This window comes from Aphelocoma coerulescens, chromosome 3, assembly GCF_041296385.1.
Source record: "Aphelocoma coerulescens isolate FSJ_1873_10779 chromosome 3, UR_Acoe_1.0, whole genome shotgun sequence".
Lineage (NCBI taxonomy): Eukaryota > Metazoa > Chordata > Aves > Passeriformes > Corvidae > Aphelocoma > Aphelocoma coerulescens.
In genome coordinates this window covers 68,843,558-68,864,695 of record NC_091016.1, presented here as the reverse complement: position 1 = coordinate 68,864,695, position 21,138 = coordinate 68,843,558, and the positions used below count along the sequence as shown (strand labels likewise).

At 38.8% G+C, this 21,138-nt stretch overlaps 2 protein-coding genes across 3 annotated transcripts; both read right to left on the bottom strand.

The window, feature by feature from the left end:
• Positions 1–5,923: 5,923 nt before the first annotated feature.
• Positions 5,924–6,963, bottom strand: LOC138107288 (trace amine-associated receptor 2-like). The gene is given in 3 exon segments (XM_069008570.1): positions 5,924–6,016; positions 6,018–6,113; positions 6,115–6,963. Coding segments are annotated over 3 exon segments (1,038 nt in total).
• A 4,852-nt stretch (positions 6,964–11,815) lies between these two features.
• LOC138107287 (trace amine-associated receptor 1-like) lies at positions 11,816–20,303 on the bottom strand. Of its 2 annotated transcripts, none has more exons than XM_069008569.1 (3): positions 20,223–20,303; positions 16,323–16,450; positions 11,816–14,167 (listed from the first exon to the last, which is right to left on the bottom strand). In XM_069008569.1, exon 3 carries the CDS (start codon positions 14,130–14,132, stop codon positions 13,062–13,064), a length of 1,071 nt encoding a protein of 356 aa, XP_068864670.1. In that variant the 5' UTR covers positions 14,133–14,167; positions 16,323–16,450; positions 20,223–20,303; the 3' UTR covers positions 11,816–13,061. The 2 variants fall into 2 exon arrangements, with proteins under 2 accessions (XP_068864670.1, XP_068864669.1); XM_069008568.1 differs by lacking the exon at positions 20,223–20,303 and adding an exon at positions 19,698–19,927.
• Between the last annotated feature and the right edge of the window lie 835 nt (positions 20,304–21,138).

Below are 21,138 nucleotides of genomic sequence, written 5' to 3'. Positions count from 1 at the left end.
GTGCTAATTTTCAGCCAATGATACCTAAATAACTACCTCATATGACTTAAGCATGAGTGTTGCCACTGACTCATGGATACAATGGTTCTTCAGTGTCTTGGCCATGTAACTTGTGACTCTGTACGCACAGCAAAGAATCTGGATAATATATCCTGTACATGTTTCAGTGTGCTGGGTCATTTCCTGGAATCTGGCAAGACACTTCTTAGGTTATTATCTTGCTGTATCTAAGTCCACTCATAGGTTACCTGTTACTGTATGTGGCAAATATTTGCATAAATGCAAATACTGAAAACTTAAAAGAACCTATATAAGTATTTGCAAAGTTTTCTGAAAGTAATTCCAGAAGTTGCTAATTAATTTATAATGAATACAACAGGAAGGCAGTAAAGTACACAGAAAATAGCAGTCTGAGTATTGCAACTGCAATGACTATTTTCAAAGTTTTTTTAATCAAATGATAAAGCATAAATTATAGACCTGCAGGCAGAACTGAAATAACCCATCCAGAAGGTGGCATTACACAAGTCCTTAGGTGCTGAGGAGTTAATAAAAATATCAGCTATTGGAGAAAGGCAGTCAAGAACAACAAAACCAACTAACGAACCAACAACAGCAAAAAAGCCAAACCAAATCTAAACAAACCAGTTAGTGTTTAACCCTGAGAAAAACCAAGCTAAAGGTGAGCAAGAATAAAATTGACAGGCTAAGAAAATTCTTTCATGGGGATGCCAGTTTTGGTGATCTAATGCAATGGGTGAAAGTTGATATAATTACAGTCTAGAGAGAGAAATCCAGCAGGAAGGTGAGGTGCTACACACAACTGCATCACAAGATGTGCAGGGTTTGCAGTAGGAAGCCCCAAGGTACCAGCTGGATTTTATGGAGCAAGCTGTGCTGTGGGCCATAGTATAACACTGAGAAAATGTCAGTTTTGACAATGGAGCAGGCCAGAAACTTGGTGGGAGAGTGGATTTCTGGAGAGGATGGATGGAAGCACCCACAGACATATTTCCCACCATTTTGGACAGGATGGTTCCCCATCTCTACATGCACACAGCACAGGGACTAAACCCACGCTTTGCATTTCTGGGCCCTGAAATCTTAACAAAGTCAGACCAATACTACACCAGGTGTGAGGTCCAGAGGCTGGATGAAGTAATGATTTGGCAACTTGAGTGAGATATTCAACAAAGTATTGCAACACAGTCAGTCCTTGGGAAGAAAACCAGATAAAACAATTACTTACACATTGAAGAAAAAGATCTGTTGGGGAAAGTTTTCTTGCGAAAAATAGGTCCTTTAGTACACAATCCCTTCTTTGAGTCAAATCTTGCCTCTCCTGATTTATTTAGAACATATCTCTATGCCTTCAGACGATCTTTTAAACCATCATGATTACAGTGTTACATCAGGTCTACAGACAAATATGACAGTCACACGTGCTGTGACAGTTCTGTCAATCAACATCTGATCTGAAGGAAGAGTGGACAAAACCTGGCTCTTGGCTCTGCTGGTGTTGGGTACCTGCAGTGTCAGTACACTTCAGTCATGCACAGGCTCTGAAACTAAAGTGTCTGAGGGTAGTATCCCAAGTGCGGGATGGGGGGCAGTCCTGATGGGGGCTGGTGGCTGAGGCCAGCTGCCTCCCTCCCAACTGGTGTCACCTGCAACCTGCTGCAGTGGCAGCCTCTGCATGCTGGCACAGAGCAAGAGAAAGCTGTGCTAAAGCAGAGTAAAAAAACCTATTTGCCTGTTTTTATTTCCTCTCATGCTTCAAAAGGCTCCCTTTCTCTTCTTCTCCATTTTGGTCTAGCCTGCACCCCAAAGCACTAACAGATTGCTTTTTTTGTGTGTGTTTAACTATCCTTTCTCTTATTAAATAAAACCCAAAGCAGCTTGGAGTCCTTTTTTTTCTCCATCCTTCATTTTGGTAGAAATGAGTAATTAAAAATAAAAGTGAGAACATTCCTCCTTTCTTACAGGGAACACTGGAATGTTCTTGGTTTACATACAGATAAAAAAGATTCATGGCTGTCTTTTGAGAAACTGCACATCTTTTTTTTATGTCAGTGTTCCCTGTAATATCTCATAAATGCTCTGTTGCTGCTGCAGCCATGAAGGCTGACACGCAACTGATCCAGAAGGAAGATAATTTGATTAGGCTATGTAAACAGAAGAATAAATAAATTACTGTAATGTATTACTTTTATAGCTATATATGCCTTTTTGTCAGGAACTTCTTGGAGCAGTTACTTTCATTTGCCTAATTTTCACTAAAGCTGATTAAAATGTTGTAGGGTTTTTTTGTTAAAAACATTGTAACTGAAAAATGGATGCTATTAAGTACTGATTTACCTGAACTTTTCTGACTTCTTTGGCATATTTTAGTTTTGAGTAGAAAAATTAATGCCTGTAAACCAAAATTTTTAATTTAAATATTGTGTAATTAATTTTGGAGCTTTATGCTAAATATTTGTTAAGTGCTCTGAAGTATTAAGGTGTAAAATAAAAATAAACACAGAGCTTGCAAAAGTAAACCAATCTATTTCTCAGTTTTCAGATGATGTTTTTGCAAACCAGGGATATAACCTTTTTTTTTTTACCCTTGTTTTGTTATAAGGTGTTGCTGACCCTTTTTGTTAAAGCTGCTTTTGCCTGTGGATTCCACAAGAGGGTAGGAAATCCTTCCTCAATATTTAGGCTGTGACAAAAAAAGATTAAAAAGAAAAGAACAGAATTTTACTCTTCTGACCACAAGCAGGCACTGCAGATATACCTGCAAGTTCCTGAGCTGCAAATCATTTGAGAATAAAAATATAGCACTTTTTCGAATAAAAAATCACTGGCTTTGAAGAAAACTCTGAATGTTGCTGTTTGAGCCATTGCAAGAGGAAGGCTGAGTGCAGATTTCCTGGTTGGGATGCTTTTAACCACATCTAGCTGTTCTGCATGTTCAAACTGGGATGTACCAGAAAGGAAAAGGACCATGGAACTGCTCTCAGACTGTTGCCCTCGCCTGGATGTGGCAGCTTGAACTTCCTCCTGAAGCCAGAATTGCCCTTCCTCTGATGGCAACATCAGCTCTTGCTGGAATCAAGACATCCTAACCCTTCTGGCTGTTTCCCTGAGGAATAAGAACACCATCTACATTTGATATAGACCAGAATTAATGCTAAAACAGTGTAGTGTGGAAAAATACATTACTGTATGTGTATGTGTTTCAAGAAAAAAACCCCAACCACACCAACAAAAAACCCCAAAAACCAAAAAAAACAACACAAACACTCAGGTTCTCCAGTGTACCAGAAGGTGTGGTTCACAGAAAAAAAATCCCTTTTATTCTGGTGTGCTAGGTTTTGTGCCAAGCAGTGGAGTATTTTTTAGCAGCAAGTTTAGCACCATCATCAAGTTTAACAGCAGGGAGAACAGCATGGCATGCCACAAAGTCACTCAGGAGCCGAATTACACTGATTTGACAGATCTGAAAGAGCCCTTGGCCAGAAGAACTACTAAAGACCTACTGACAGGTTACAAGTTGTTTAGCAAAACTAGCTAAGTAGATACTCATTTAACATCCAAGGGCACACATTAAACACACAGAAGGACATGACACACTGAAACCTCACAGACAGGTCACTATTGTTCCCTGAAGATGTGCTGTCTGAGACAAAAGTTGGCATTGTAGGTGATGAATGTATTGGGTTGATTCTAAATTATTTATGCTGTATGTTAATGAAGTAATTTAATCATTACTTAAATGTCTCCAATTACACTGTGTGTCACCGGCTAGACATTTAATACTTAGAAGAGCTTTCAGAAATACCTGTGTATTTAGAGACTTAGACACATAACATTAATGCAGCACATTCTTGTGCAACTAACAGAATGGATTTAAACTCTGCAAAATAGTTTTACAGTGGAAAATACTGATGGCAGCAAACATGAAGACACTTAAAAAGGACCTGTAGTTGTGTCCGAGATTAGTATTATATATAAATTTTTGTGATCCATCATTTGACTCATGGTCTCACTGCTGGGAGGATATCAGGGACCATATATAATTTGTTAACTTTCAATAAAAACCCATCATGGAGCAGTTTTAACACAAAGACAAGTCTATTGGCATGTAAATTTCTCTGAAGAAGCCAGGTTGAGCTCCTTGCAAACAATACCTGGCACAGCTGGCTGCAATACCATCTCTGCTGCAGAGAGCTCACCTCTCCCTGCCATAGCTGACACACTGCAGGCTCTATGTATTGCCTCCAAACACTGTGTATTTCACATGGCTCAGCTCCAAGAGGGGAACCAGAAAGTTCCTGGTGATATCTCAGATGGTACCCTGGCCCCTATAGTGTTGTGTGAAAGGTGTTTTATGCAAAGGTTGCCCTCTGCTTCTCCAGAGAGCTGGCCTCCAGGAATGCACTGCAGGAGCAAAAACAGATTAAGAAGAGTTTAGACAAACCTGAGGCAACAGCACAGGCTCTGAAAGTCAGGGCTAGGCTGTGTTGGAGATCGAGCTCTCCAGGGCTGAGTCACTGGCTGCAAACAACCTGCTTCTCAGTTTTCTTGCTCTCCCTGAGCATGGCTCCAGCTGCCCTCATGTTTAATCCAGAGGTCCTCCTGGGCATGCATGGAGCAATGGTATGGGACAACATATCATCCACCTTCCAGCTGCCTAAAGACTTTATTACATCCAGCCCTGCTCTGTTCCCTGGTCTGGCTGTTCAGCTAGTGACAACTGTGCACAAAGAAAGTATTTGTGTCAACTTAAAGACCTTGGGGGTTATGTTCCTATTGGGAAAGGTGAGAGCCTTACATAACACTTCAGACAAGTCTGTGACCTTTCAGATCCTTCCTGTCTTAAGTGTTTCAAGGTTGGCATGAAACTGGAACTCTCCAGATCCAAAATAGCATGTGTTTGTGTTATCATAGATCCATTAAAAAGTTTTCAGCAAACAAAACAAGCAGCCATCACTGGCATGGCATGGCAGAGCAGATGTGACAAGCCAACAAGTGGATAAACATGGATGGCTTTTTGGTACTCTTTAATAAGAGTAGAGTATACACTGTATGCATAGAGAAAAAGGTAAGTTAGAGGTACAACTTGCAATAAAAATGTCGTCGTGGCTGCATTGAGTAAAGGAAACTCAATTAAGCTTATTTTAAACGTGTAACTGATGTGAATGTTGACAGTGCCCCTTTCTTTCTGACTTCAGAGGGAGCTCAGCATGACAAGGAGCTAAATTAGAGGTCCCAGTTCAGTGTGAAGGTGTTGTGAGCTCTCAGCAAGCATATTTTATAACATCTGGAGCCTGACATCTAAACAAAGACCAGACAAGCACAGGGCTGAGTGTGAGCCATGCTCTGGTTCCTGAGTACTCCTTCCCAAGTATGAAGCACATGGAGGATAAAGGGTGAAAACCTGATTCAGGGTTTTCAGGGGAAAAGATCGACTTCAAGCCAAAATAACTCTCCCATTCGATTTGCTTGGGAACAGCAGGAGACTATACGTCTGCTACTGCTGCCTTCATAAAGGCTCACTATGTGAGCCTGGGATATGTTCAGTTTAGGGTTATTAAGAGTGAACCCTAAGAAAGATTAGCTGTATAACTACAAGATTAGGTGAAATATTGAGTTTATGGGCTGTATGTAAATATTTCTGAAATTAAAAAGAAAAACAAACTAATGCATTAAGAGATTCTAGAAGGACTTACGTTTCTGAAACACTATCAAGGCATCAAGAGTGAAAACAAGTGATAAATAAAGATCATATGAGTCTAATTTATTAAAGAATTATTAGATGAGATAATTCTACAGGACTGAGTCATAAAATCCATATTGCACTCATACTGAAACATGACTATTCAGTAATTCACTGTTTCTTCTTCATTTCTGGAGCTACTCTCACTAGTAGAATCTATTACTGTGACTGATCTTCAGATAAAATTTTTATTGTAGGAAAATGTGGATTAAATATTTTGCCTCTTAATATATATTTAAGTGTTTTTCTGAAACCACTGATAGAAAAATCCATATAGTAATGGATTGCAGAAAAAATTTAGATACCCAAGCCAGTTTAGAGAATCAAACAGATGTAAAGGAGTAGAAAAAATAAAAAAATGGATCAATTAAGATTGCAAAAAACCAGAGAAACCAACATATTAAGAAACCCAGCATAACAATACTCAAAGTCTTAACATCTTTCCCGTCTTTATTCTTAGAAAGCTCATATTTCTTATTATTTTTTGAGAGCCTGTGTTCCAGGCTCAACTCCGATGTGTGCCTTTGAGAGACTGTAAAAATTTTAACATAAATCCCTATCATAATGCAAGCAGGAGCAAATAAACCAGCTGTAAACAAAAAAGCCCCCCACAGTTAGTTGAACACAATCAGGCACAAGCCCGAGCATTTAATCAACATTTCAGAGCACTCAAATCCAGAAGCGTGAGCTTCTGAGAAAACCACACCAAAAGCAAAAGCAGCGGGCACTGGCCAGCACATGGCTACGATTTGCCTTAAGGCCATGGGAGTCATGGTGCTGGAGTCATGCAGAGGGTGGCACATTGCGTAAAACCAATCCACAGCAATGCAACAAAGATGCAAAATGGAAGCTAAACTGAGCCTCAGGTCAAAACTGTAATGAACCCTGCAGAATATAATCCTCAAATCCCAGCAGTTCTCCTCAGACCGCACCATGCTGTAGGGCATAATGGCAAAGCCCAGCAGGAAATCTGTGACAGCCATAGATAAGATGAGGAAATTTGTTGGAGAATGAAGCTGCTTGAAATATGAGATGGAAATTATTATGGCCAGATTCCCAAAGATGGTGAAAATGAAGACTGCTGTTATGAGTAGATATATTACCCCTTGTACTCCCGCTGACCTACAGTTCTCAGGACAGGATCTGTTTCCAAACTCAGAGCAATCAGTCAAATCCTTTGAGATATTTGGAGAAATCATAATCAATCCTTTATTAGATTTTTCTTTTGGAAGTGCAGTTCCATCCAGCAGATTTAATTTTCATAAATTTCCAAAATATTCCAAATCCTAACACAAGAATACAAGATAAGGGAAGTCAAGTGCATGAATTTTTTTACTAAATGAAATGCAGCAATTCAGAGGAAAATTTTCTCTTGGCTTAAATAGGGACCAACTACAATTAATTATTCTTCTAAAACGGTACCTGAAATTTAGTAACTGGAAGCTATTATAAAACGAATTGCAAATAATACTTAAAACAAAGCAGTTGAAAGTTGAAAGAGTTAAGTTGAAAACTTAATTACCTCTTAAATTAACTAAGCCAAATGATAGTATACATTTTAATTTGTATCTGGAGAATTTTGTAAAATATGGTTCTTGTATTTTGTATGCATCATAATAATAGTAAATTTAAAGTGGTAGAAGAAAAACATGCATAGAAAAAGAAACCCCTCAAATGAATTCAGTCTATAAATACTACACAGGATTTCTGTGTGTCTTAGAATACTGAATTTTTTTCCACAGGAGAAATGTTATGCAAGGTGGTATACCTCAGCTTTCTTGAGATTTCAGTTGATGAGCTACTCACCCAGATGCTCATCTTAAGGGTCAAAAATCAGTTGCCAAACACCCACTTACCAAATTATTTATGCTGCTAAACTCACCTGCTGTGCATCACAAAGTACCAGCAATGAAGGTATCTGATGGAAATCAGTTGTAAAATTGGTATAATAAATAATATTCTTTTCTGTCCCTACATATAGGCTTGTTTTCTATCATTATAATCCCACTGACTAAAAGGGTGTGGAGACAGGTTGAGGTTTATCTCCTGTAATAGACTGTGGTCCAGCTGCAGTAATTATAAAGGAATACGCTAGTGAATAGATTCAAGGGGCAAAAAATTATTTTCATTTTTCTGGGAAGAACTGGACCCATTTCTTCCACCTCTTTTCCTGATAACTTGTTTTGGACAAAGAGCAAATTTAGAAACAGAAGCAGAAAGAAATACTCTTTTCCACAGTAGTCTGACCACTTAAAAGGAACATAGGATGCAGCGCAGACCACTGATCTTTTTTTCCAATAGGTATCCCCCTGGAAGGAAGAAAATACAGAAATTGGTATCAAAAGATTAAAAACAGATATGGGCAGCCAGTTTTATAGGCTAATCCTCCCTGCATCTCTTAATAATACCATAAATAAATTCTTTAAGTAGACATTTTTCTGTTTTGCTATTGTGCTGCAAAACTGCAATGTGGATAACAGGCAGATCCCCTCAGTAATCTGGCTCAGATTAATGAAAGATGGGGACTTATTTTTTCTTTTATGGCATTACATTTAATTCCCAGTAGATTTTGACTTAAACATATGTATGCAATTTAGGGGTTTATACCAACAGGAGATAAAGAAAGCCAACTGTCTGTATTCCCAACACCATTATTTTTGTTTGCTGTATTAATTCCTTTACCCTCATGTATAGGGGAGCTCTTTTGGTGACTTAGACCCAAGTCATATTGTGCCTCATTATTTCCATGGTGGGCTTAAATACTGATTGAAGACAACTATTTGATTATTTTTTACTAAATACTTTTATTTCTCTGGGCTACTTTCAGTAAAACAACAATAGCAAAAGACAAGCTCAAGTTTTCTCAAAGATTTGTTTTCTCCTCTTGTAACTGAGGAAGTCCAAAGGGTATGGGATGCACTCTGTTTTCAGTGATCCCTCTCTAACTGATAGCTTTTAGTCTGTATGCTATGAGCACCCAGTGTTGAAGGAAATTGACTTTTCCTATACCTATGGGAAATAAGAAGTCGAGACATCTAGGAGCATGCTGTGGAGTTCCCATTGTCTAAGTTACGTGTGGATCCAGTCTCTTAAGAAATTAATTTGTTTTACAAAGGCTGTTGCACAATCATTTCATAGAAACATTTTCAATTACCCATGCAGCTAGAAAGATTTAAAGTGGCAGCATGAAGGTGAAGAGATCTTATTAAAAAACCTACAAAGTAGGGAATTAAATGTAACTGGTTATGCAAGACCATGTAACATTATGCAAGACTCAGTAAATATTATGGGAATTGAATTTCACAGAATCACAAAATCACAGAATTGTTGAGGTTGAAAGGGTATGTCCTGCCCTATCATCCAGATTATTAATGAAGATGTTGAACAGGATTGGACCTAGCATTAACCCTTAGGGTACATCACCAGTTGCTGGCCTTCAATCAGACTTCATGACAATGATCAGCACCCTCTGGACCTGGCCAGTTTTCAATCCACTTCACTGTCTTCTCATCTAGCCCATATTTCATTATGTTCTTTGTGAAAATCTTATGAGAGAAAGTGTTGAAAGATGACCAGAAAATCTGCAGAAGTAGAAGAATTTTGTAGAACACTGTGTCTTATGTTTGACTGTATCCAGTATTTTGTCCCCTGTTGAATGGATATTAATGCATTGTAGAGGACAGAGACTGCACAGTGTGCACTGCCTGAATGAGTTAATGATTTAAGAAAATCCACACACTTTTCAATATTTACACATTTTGACAGCTCAGTTTTTCTGTTTGGACACTACATTAATGTATTTTTTTATCTAGGAGTTTGAAATACTCCATTTTGGAGTGATGCTTTCCTTTGTGAGGTTTCAGAAGGGTCCTGCTTGGACAGTGGGCGCTCTTCTTTTCCCATCCTCCTCCCTCTGGTATCGGAGAGACCATGAGATTTTGATGCAGGTGGCACCACCATGCATGAGGCACTACACCAAAACATCAGGCACTAAGGCAGGATACAGGCAGCAGTTCAGGACTCTGAAACTTGCTGTCAGTTTTGTACAAAGTGTGAAGGTGACATTGCAAATGGTCCTCACTGGTGACAAATGGAACAGACATAAGTTTACTGGTGAAACAGAGCCTTTCATCATACTGGAGAAATTGCTTTGCACAAGTTTTCAGGGAAGTTAAAACATCTGAAATCACCCACAGGGGAATAATTTGTTTTGCAAAACGTAGCCATGTGGAAAGTGTTTAACAAGGTCACTAATTAAACGTGTTGATAAGGAATTTGACAATACCCTTTGCATTTCATTTGCATTATGATACTTTGAGCTTTCAGTGAGGTATATTCTGCTCCACCAGACCTAACTCATAATCTGATTGGACAACAGCATGAGGCATTTTTCTTATGCTTTCCTAATTTATCCATGTCTTGGGTTCAAATAGAGTCCCTGTGGCCTCATTAACACATCTCATTTGCACATCACCCTCACACTGAGAAATAGCTTTGCACCATCTGTGATTAGAGCTCATGAGAAAGTAACCTGGGACTTCATTACAGTCACTGTGCTAGAGAAGGCTCTCTGTAAATAGAAGGCAAGGAGGCTCTTTGGGAAAGTGCCTCCTTTAGGACACCAGAGGAAAAAGTTATTTCTGAAACTTTCCAAGTTGGGCCATGCACAAAGCTGGCTTATATTTTAGTTTATTAAGAACAAGGAGGATGACCTTCTGGGTGAGGGTGAATGTCGCCAGCAATGTGTGTGTGGAAACTCCTTCTTAATTCTGCAGAGAATAAATATTGCTGACACCTTGCCTAGACTGGTTTGCCCAGAGAGTTGTTGATCTGTACACGGAAATTTTTTTACTATTTCTATTAACACTAAATAGATTATGGTGATCTCATGCAGCCACAATGTTTGGATGCCCTCTCTACTGGTTTTGGCTTGGATAGGGTTAATTTTCTTTAGAGTAGTTTGTGTGGTGTTATGTTTTGGATTAGTGATGAAAACAATGTTGATAACGCACACACAACCCCCATTTAAGATAAGACTGAGCTGTGCTTACACAGTACTGAGGCCTTCTCTTTGAGTAGCCTTGGGGTGCGCGAGTTTGGGAGGGGACATCTGACCCCAGCTGACCAGAGAGATACTCCACACCACAAAATGTTGTGCTCAGCAGTAAAAACCTTACCGGAAGAAGGAGGAACTGGAGCATTGGGAGTTACAGTATTTGTTTTTCCAAGTAACCATTACACATGGTGGAGCCCTGCTTTCCTTGGAATGACTGAAGATCTGCTTTGCAGATGGGAAGAAGTGATGAATTCTTTAATTTGCTTTACTTGCATGCATGGCTTTTGCCCTACCTATTAGAATGTCTTTATTCACAATTTTTCTCACTTCAGGAATCTGGCTCTGGTTTCTATGGGTTTATAAGAATTAGCTTTGCAGTAGGGTCTAGGCACTGTCTGCAGGGACATGCTCTATTTGAACTGCAGTCTGTCCTGCAAGCAAGTTGGAATCTAATTTAGAAAATCCTCCTACAAAGAGAAAACAATGCCTGAGAGATGCCAGAACAAGTTATGAAAAGACAATTACCAAATGTAGACTCTGGTAGAGCTGGAATTGTCTGGAAACACAGTAATGTTTCCAGATTTTCAGGGAGATAGACAGGGATATAAGGAATGAGGGAAAAGAAACAACTTCATTGACTTCCTGAAGGGACTACGTTAATATGTGCTGACCTTACTAAATATACCTTAAATGCCTTAGATGGGCATCATTTGTCATAGAGGATCTATTTTTCCTTCAATTTAAAATACGACAAGACGAAAAGAGGTATCACCTGGCAGCACTTCTGAAATTGTTACTTCAAGTGAGATCAAAGTGTCTAAGTGATCACGCATTTTATTTCAGAAAGTAACACTGAGCATGAGAATATTACCTACATCAGGGCCAGACTCACTGGAGACGAAGGAAAAAAAGAATAATGCATTATGTATCAGAAAGAGATTTTTTTAAATTTTATCTTGCTTTATTTTTGTAAGATTAAGTATTAAGTAGTCATATTGTCATTAGCAAGGATCCACAGCAGAAGTGCTGATGTGTATGTTTCATTGTTCCTTTTCATGTCATTTTTAGGACTGCAAACTTTACAAGATGGCAATGAAACAGTAAAAGAGACAATTTCAGATCCTGATACCTTGCCCTGCTGAAATGTATCATCATTCAACTTTTAAGCTTTTCGGCACAGACTGCTTCAGTGCTCTACAAAGTACAGAAAACAAAGACAAGATACACATATGATGCACTTTTACAAGCAACACAAATGGAGGACATGCTGCTGAGTATAGCTCTTACTTCAGTACAGAGCCAAAAATTTCTTTCCATGGTCTCTTCTGAGAAACTAATCATTTCCCACCCACACCCAGTACTGTTCCTTCATAATACAGCTGAGTTCAACCACAGGATTTCGTCACAATTATCTATATGCTTTCCTTGAAAGCTGTCACAGCATTGCCATGAGACAAAATAATGATATGTCCAAGCAAAAAAACAGTTCTCTAAGATGCAAAGTAGCAAATAATGTTTTGCATCTAAACATTCATTAGATAGATGTAATTTTCTGGCATTTTCAGGTGCAATGCAGCTTTTTGCAATTGCTTTTCACTTTATATTTTTTCTTGTCTTTGATCTCATTTAACATGCTTTTGATATCATCAAGCAGCAAAGCCTTTAAGTGACAAATTCGTAAGTGACAAATACTAGTTGAAATGGAAACAGAAAGAGCAGCACAACTTTTCTCTGCCTCACCTTCCCTCCATGAAAGCTCATACGGCTGGTTATTGGCCTGTTTTGAGCTCTGCACACATATGGAAGGGGAAGGACAAAATTTAGAGAGCTTTGGGTTAATCAGTCAAAGATTCCAAGAAATTCAAAGGAAAAGGTTTTTCTGCTCTTTCTAAAGGAGAACACAAATGAACACAAATACTGTGATATAAACACACCTTGTTCAAGAAATTAATCTGTTGTGTCAGAACAGGTTTTTAATTATGAAGATCAGTGATATAAACTGCTGTAAGTTTTTTAAATTGAGGTCTTGCTCTTCTGTGCAATGCAAATAAATAGATATAATCAAAACACCACATGCAAAACCCAGTCTGGAATGAAAGACTATGTAAAGCACAATGGTTGCTTATCTGCTTGAACTACATTTGGTAAATAGGCAAACAAATAGGTGTTTCCTTCCTTCACAGCTCTTATGTCTAGGAGTTGAGCCTCCAGAAAGTGATTAATTCAACCATTTAAAGCATGTTAGTCTGAAAACAAATGAGTCCTGGAGGAGTCCTGTTGAAAAACTTTTCCAAACAGAATAATCTTCAATGCCCTACGAAACCACATGTAAAAAAATGCATAAACAATTGGGTTAAGTGTAGAATTTAAATAGCCAAACCAAACCAAAGCATCAATGAGAACAGGTGGTATCACATAATTCATAAGTGGATTGGTAGCTGTAAAGAAGAAGAATGGAGTCCAGCAGATGAGAAATGCTCCCATTATTATGCCTAATGTCTTAGCAGCTTTCCTTTCTCTGCAGAATGAAATGTGGTGCTTCATTTTAAATTGCATCTTTTTTTTGCTAATTGCATCAATAGATCTTGCCTGCTTCTTGGCTACAGAGTATATTTTCCTATAGATGTACAGCATGACAAATCCAGGGATGTAAAAAGACACTACGGAGGCCACAATACCTGAAGTTTCACTAAAAATGAGAAAGCATCCTCCTGCACAATGGACATGATTATAAATCTTTTCTGCGCCTCTCAAGTTAAGGTCTAGAAAGATCATCCCAAAAGCAAAAGCAGCAGGGATCATCCAGCTTATGAACACCATGACCACGATGACAAAAGTATTTATCTTTGATTTGTATCTTAAAGGGTCACACACAGCATAGTAACGGTCAATGGATATGAAGGAAAGATGGAAGATAGAAGCTGTGCTCAGCATAATGTCCGTGCTCGTGTGGATCTTGCAGAAGAACTCCCCAAAATACCAGCAGTGCTCAACAGAGCGCACCATACTGCAAGGCATGATGAAGAATCCCAGCAGGAAGTCTACGGTAGCCATTGAAAGTATCAGGAAATTCGTAGGTGTATGGAGCTGCTTGAAATGTGATATTGAGATGATAACTGTCAAATTTCCAACCACTGTGGCCAGAATAATGCAAACCATGAAGATGTACATGGAAATACGGACACTGTTTGACCAGCTGCTCCTTATGCAAGAGCTATTTACGGACTCACAGCACAGTTGCATCCTTACTGGGGTCCCAAATCCACATAGGTATGCAGCACAGGTACTGTTTTTCCTAATTCTGAGGTACATTTACAACGGGTTTTCCATTTTCTAGATGGGAAGAGCTGCAGAGAGGAAAATAAAAGAGCATTGTAAACACCTTCATTTAGTTGGATGCGTAGGAAATTCACATTTCATTATTTATGAAGGATGAAACCATTTTATAATTACATTTAGCAGAATGACTCTTTCATCATCTGACTTCCCTAGAAATGGGAATCTCCTTTGATGAAATAAACTGTTTAATGGGGTGTCCTCACATCAGGACAGCACTGAATCTTAGAGGCCTGCACTGGGCAATCCAGTGGCCTCATCCAGTGGACAGAGGAGAAGCCCTTTTCAATATTTCCTCTTTCTGCTTTCAGCCCTGGTCTTCTTCATCAGTATTGGCTGGAATCCTGTATCTCATGTTGCACTTGAAAATCAGTAATTTTAAATTCTGAAGCTCCCTCAACTTATTTTTTTTTTTTGATACATGAGTCTAAAACCTACAAGTCTAAAACAGAAGGCTAAAGCTGAGGAATTGACCTCTCCTCCAGCCCTGTCCTGATAGTGATGACTGAATAGTTCCAGTTTTACTGGAAAATCTTTGCAGGCTCTAGCTGTAAATAGAGATGTAAGGAAAAGATCTAACAGGAGAAAAAAAATTTCTGCTCTTTTGCTGACAAAATAAAGTGGAAGAATCTGACTAACCTGAAACATTATCTGCTGTATAAGCAAATGTTTTTTTCTGTGGAGCTCTAGTTCTTTTCAGTACTAGTAGTTTAGCATTGCTATGAGTATTGATTATATTAATCTGTTTTTAGATAAGGCACAAACATGGAGAGAAACATTTTCAGAACATAGGTTTAGTTTGCATCTAATGCCAAAAGTATCACTGTCCTCTTGTGGAGGAAGTAGCATGTCCCTTTTGCAAGTTGCTCTTTTTATGAAAACTTTTAATGAAAGCAAGCAATGGAAAGCAATATTTATTTTTGAAAAATCTGTTTTTCTTTTAAATAACAGAAAGATAGTGTTATTGTGAAAAATAAAGATGATTTGCATATGCTATTCAGTAGCACTATCATTATGATATAAAATGACTGTCAGAAAAATATAGACACGGCAATTCAGCCAGTACTGATTTAAGCCATTTGCTTTGGGATTTAGTTGCCTCTGGTTATTCTGGATAGAACACAATAAAAAGAAATAATTTCTTTCCCATATGAATCCAAGTGTTATTACAAACACACCATGGCACTGGAAGCTAAATGAATGTAGATGATAAACTGCAGCTTGCAAAACCCTGACAGCTACAACCAGCACCCTGGGTTAGGCAGAGGGATTTTGAAAGTAGGGCCAGGGAGTGGCACCCGAGTGCCAGGGACGAGGTGCACCCGAAGGCACTCTCAGCACTAAGGGACAGAAGGAGTCTACTTATGTACTGTTTGGGGTGCTTTTTGTTTCCCCTTTTTTTTCCTGCCTTCTAATATTTAACACCATCTCTGCTCTTTTCGCCTCATTTTAATTATCATTTCATATATCTTTTCCTTCAATTTTTGCCAGTCTCTTCAGGTTTCTTTTCCTGCCTGTCATTTCTTCTTTCAGCACATTTACACCTAAGGCAGAGAAAGCACAGCCAGATGAATATTTATTAACTCAAATTTTCAATTTTCACAGTAGAAAGAATTAAACACCAATTTAACTGTGTATTCTGGGAGTCATTATAAAGGTTTTAAGCCCATTCAGGTTGTAAATGCATCACATCTTGAATTTTGTTCTGTATAAAAGTATAAATAAATTAAACAATTGTGGCAAAACAGTCTATAAAGCCAATAAAAATGAATTAACATCCTATCTCTAGTTCTCCTTAAGATTTAAAAGATTAATAGCTTCTCTCTTGTTTTCTCATAGATAAACTGCTCAGCCTAAAGAAACATGATCTCCTCTGAAAACAGGTTTTCTTAAAAAAAACCAAAAATTCAGGATTTTTTTTTTTGTAATAAAAGAAAGTAAGAAACTCCAAGCAAAGGATGGAGCACACTGAGATCAAGTGTGTGGCATTGCATTACAGGGAAATAAATACATCAAAACACATGGCAAACGGTCCAAGTGAGCTGAACTCTGAAGAAGTTTTCAAGAAGAAAGCAGAACGCTTCCCTTCCATAAATAATTACAAAGGTTAAAATGTAATAAAATGGAAATATGAAGAAGTATACTCTTAAAAACCTGTTCTCCTACCTTTGTCCCTTCATGCTGTGTAGAAGTCTGCTCTTGACAGTCATTTGTTTTCTGCTGGTTGAGTGGCACTTCTTCCTTTTAAACATCATCTCAAAAAGCAACTGAGCCTCTTCACCACCATTACAGTTCTGGGTAACACAAATTTTGAGAGAACAGGCTTTTAATCCACAGCTGGAGCAGCCTCCAGAAACCCCCAGGTATTGCTGGGGGATGTTGGTGTGCTGAATAGCATTCTTGGCTGTTTGATTCAGTATCAGATGTTGATGTGAATTTTAGCTCACACTGTTTATTTTGTCACCTACGTAGAGAACGAAATCATGGCTGTAGCACTCATACTTTTTTAATGGGCCTTATTTATAGGTAAATTGAATTAATGTGAAGTATGTTTACTTGTTTGATTAAGTGTTACAGTCATATTGTGAGCAGCCTGGTATTGTCTAAGCAAAGAACAAAAGACACCCTGCAGTCTACCTCCCGTAAGCCTTCAAAACATGGCAAAATACATAAGTATAGGTTGGTTACAGCAGCATGTATGATTTCCTTGGAAAGATGTACTGTGAACAGAGTGACACAATGTGTATTTACGAGCCTAGTTATGATTGCTGAACAAACAGGTTTAATCTGACAGCCTCACCAGTTAACAGCTATTTGCAAGATACAGCTACTGAATAAGTGTTTTAAGTAAACACCTATTATTGGCTGTACCAGAGCCACAGATGAGGAGGATCAATTTTTTTACTCCACTAGGGACCATGCAGCCTTTTAAAACGGTGATACTGCTGAATGTAAAAGACTGGTACTGTGGTTACTATCAGCTAAACCCCAGTTAAGCTGGGTGCCTCAGGGGCATAAGCAACAAGGTGGGTTAAGATACTACTTCTTGCAAACTGCTCTGATGACCTGGGTTAGCTACTTTATTATGTTATGTGCACAAAAATCAAAATGAATGCATACAACTCAGCTCTTTTATTTTTCTTGAGGCTACACTCATAGACAGACGGGGGTCTGTATTGCACTACAAGGTTCTCCTTGCTGTAGCAAGAGAGTTGGATGACTAAAAAATGTGCAGAAACAATGATCAGGCTGAATGGAAACCACTGGAGAGAGTTGAGAGGATATGTTGAGAAGAGAAGTGAGGTTTGATTGCTCAGATTTGGGGAAATGTGAAAAAGACATATTATTTAGGTACCCAAATACTGGTCTGTGAAAGAGGCCTTCACCCTTCTGAGATGTTGTGTTCTTCCTCAGAGCCAGGCACTTTGAGGAGTGAGGGTTTAACCCTTGGTAATTACTGTCTTGGCACATATACATTTTATATGAAGTTAAAATTTAGGGGAACAAAGCTGTGTTACCCTACTCTGTAAAACTCATTGTTATAAAGAAGTCTGGCAGCCAGCTCATTATGGGCACTCAGTCCAAGGCCATCCATGCATGCACACACTGCTCTCCCACCATGCTCCATGCTCTCTCCCTGGAGTAACACAGTGACCAAAACTCAAGAGGATGATCTGGAAAGGCAGCTCTGCTTCAAGTGTTGTTCCAGAGGCAGCTCCCTGGCAGCAACGTGAAAACCTCTTGGGGAACTGCTGGGGCTGGGGAGCCTTCCCCTGCCCTGAGCAGGTCTGCCCTGCTGTAGAGGGGCAGGCAGCAGCCAGCTGTGGAGTGTGGGTTTTGCTTTCTTTCCTCTTGTGCCCAAGCTGTGCATCTGGTCAGGAACCGTTTCCTTCCAGCTGCTGGCTTGCAATAAAATTGTACTGCAAGACCCACACACATTGGAGAAGAGTGAACCACAGATGTAGGGGAAGCTGTGAGAATGGGGAGGGTGGTATTTAATGGTGTGTTTGCTGAGAAGAAAGTAAAGCAAGAGGTTTTGAGATATCAAGATAATTAAGTAATTAAGCAGGCCAAATTGTCAACTAATTTAGAGCAAGATGGAACATTTCTTTAACAGGTTTTCACTGTGTTGGTGCAGACACTTCAAACAGGCATTTTCTTGTGTCTTAATGCTCATGTGGATCATGAAAATATTCTCAGACTTGCTACTTATAATATCAAAGAGAAATATGTCAAACTCTATTTTTGTGAGAACTCAAAGCACACTGTCAGTGTTTAACAGTCTTTTGAGTCTGTAGTATAGTATAACAAAATAAAACAAAAATTCAAAGTAAAAACCTTTCTATAAAATTGCTGCTGTGGTTTTTTTTTTTTTTCTGAAAAAATTTTTATTTCTGCGATAAGTAGTTTTGAGGTTTTGGAAAACCAAGATAGAGAGTTGTCACAGTGTCTAGAATACTTTGGGTCACCTACTCTGCTTGTTTGCCTTTAAAACATACAGTAAATAAAATGGAAAACAGCACAGAAGGGAATAGAAATAGCCCTTTTGTCAGACATCAAACCTATTTGAAAAATGTGTTGAAAAGTTATTGTGTCCTTCTTACACAGGACTGTGGAAGGGAGACTGGAAATCAGAACAGAAAAGGACTCGAGAGTGAGAACTGTTACTATGAAAAAAAATGTCAGGACAGCACTTATTTCTACCATGGTTCTTTTAGCTTGCTTTTCTATGGGTACAGTTTGGTCATTGAGCAGAAAGTTTCTCATTTACACACAGTTAATTTTAAAAACTGTTTCTCTGTGAGGGGAACCATGGATTTATAAATACTGGAGGCTGCATGGTGACCCTATGGCCGGAAAGGAATTTTGAAAGTGTGTAACTCCACTCACCATTTATGTAGTTCTCAGGGGAAAAAAAAAAAAGCACAATATTAAAAAAAAAAATTATCTTCTTAAGTTTCCATTCATATATTTGACATGTAGGGGGAAATGCCCAAATAAGCTATTAGTACAAAATAATTATTTCTTTGTGGGAGAAGATCAAGAAGAAGAAAATCTGGCAACTACTAATCTGAATGCTATTTCTGCAATTCCACTGGTGCAATTCCACTGAAGACAGTCTGAAATTAGCCCAGATTTTTACCAGAGGAATTTAGAGAATAGATGAGATGATTGAGCTCTAGATCTTTTCCCATGGTTTCTATTCCTAGTTTTTAGTGGAAAATATCTCTTTTCCTTGCCAAGTAAAATTAGGTGTTTATACAGAGTAATGCAATGTTTGAGTGCTTTCTACAAGTATAATGCTTAGGATAAACACATATAAATCCAAACCCCAATGTAAATACAAATCTCAGAGATGCACAGAGGAGTAAGAGATTCCACAGCAAAGCAAAACACATCCATCCAAAGCTGAGAAACTCTCTCTGTACAGGGTGGGGAGATTCTACATATTTGGTAGCCTTGCTGAGGAGTGCCATAACATGGTCCATTGCCTTCACGCAGTAGCAAAAGCCTCTCCCAAGGGCAGGAGCAGCCTCTTACCTCTTGCTCCGGCAGGGTGAGTAAATCCTTGTGGCTGCTGCACAAAGCAGAGGCACAGGCAAAGCAGGGCAGGTGCCTTGTGCCTTTCCAGTGCTTCTCTGCACCCACCAATCCAACAGGAATTAATTTAGGACTGTAACTGCATTGTTGATATTTGCTGGCATCTGATCAACACCTCCAAAAAGAGGACAAACACAGAGGAGGGAAGCACGAGTAGTAAAAAAGTACAATCCCATTCTGCATCCTTATGGCCATCTAATAATTTCACAGAAAGGAAAGAGCCTTACTCTGAATTCATAGCTGTGTGTGAAAAGAGCTTTGCCCCCTAGCTATGATTCTCTTTTAGCTATTGGGAATGAATGGCTTTTAAAATCATACTTTAAATCATACTTACTGCTGTTGGTGCTATTGCTGTTCACTACAGAAAGAACTGTGCAGAACAACAACTATTATCTTCAGTGCTAACCCTAGGAGATTAATCTTTGAAAGAAAATAATATCCCAAACTAGCATATTAGCAGCTCACCGGATTCCAGACTGCATGACTCGGAGATGGTACGGCACAGGAGTCATTTCCTCATCACGAACCGGCGCAGGCTGCAGAGACAGCCCAGTACTGACTCATCCCACACCAATTCTCCCAACTAAGTGGCTGCATGCTTGGTCTGACTTGCTTACAGCCTGCTGGGAAAATTCATCAACAGGATGACGTAAATCTTAAATATCCAGAAAAGATAAGCATGTAATAAATCTATTCTGACACAAGGCACTAGCATAGGCAAAGATGAATCAATTTGAAGTAAGCTAAAGCCAGGCTCCTTTCATGAAAAGAAGCATGCAAATGGAAGGAAATGTTTATTATGGTCAAGGTACAGATGGAGCTAATAGCACTGAACTGTTTTTAAGATTGCCTGACATTTCACTTCCTACTTTTAGTTTTGTGTAACCTTGACAAACTTTAACACTTTCAATTATCTTTAAAAATTTGATTAGGATATTTTCTGAAAACTCTAAGAACAATACTTTGACAGTGTCTGAGAAAAAGACTGAATAAAAGATATTGTTTCCTTCTAATGAAAAATTTTACTAGCCATTTATTTATGGTGCACAGGTGTTTATATGATATGCTTTGTAGCAGGGACTTAAGAGATGTCGCTTTCCTATTTATATCCTTTTACCATACCAGATAACTATACCTGCAGCTCATTGGCAGCATCCATCATCTTCAAGCAATAATTTTAGTATTGCTGTGGAACCCAAGAAGGAGCATCCTTCCAGAAAAAAGTAGTCCCAGAGAGGAGAACTGACCCCCTTTGGGTCAGTTTTTGTGTGTCAGTTTGTGGGCTCTCCATCAGTAAAAAAACAGGCCTTTCAGCTCCTGCTCCCCAGAGGTTTCTCTTAGCCTGTAGCAGGACCTGTGGGGCTCAGGCTGCAACTTCTTC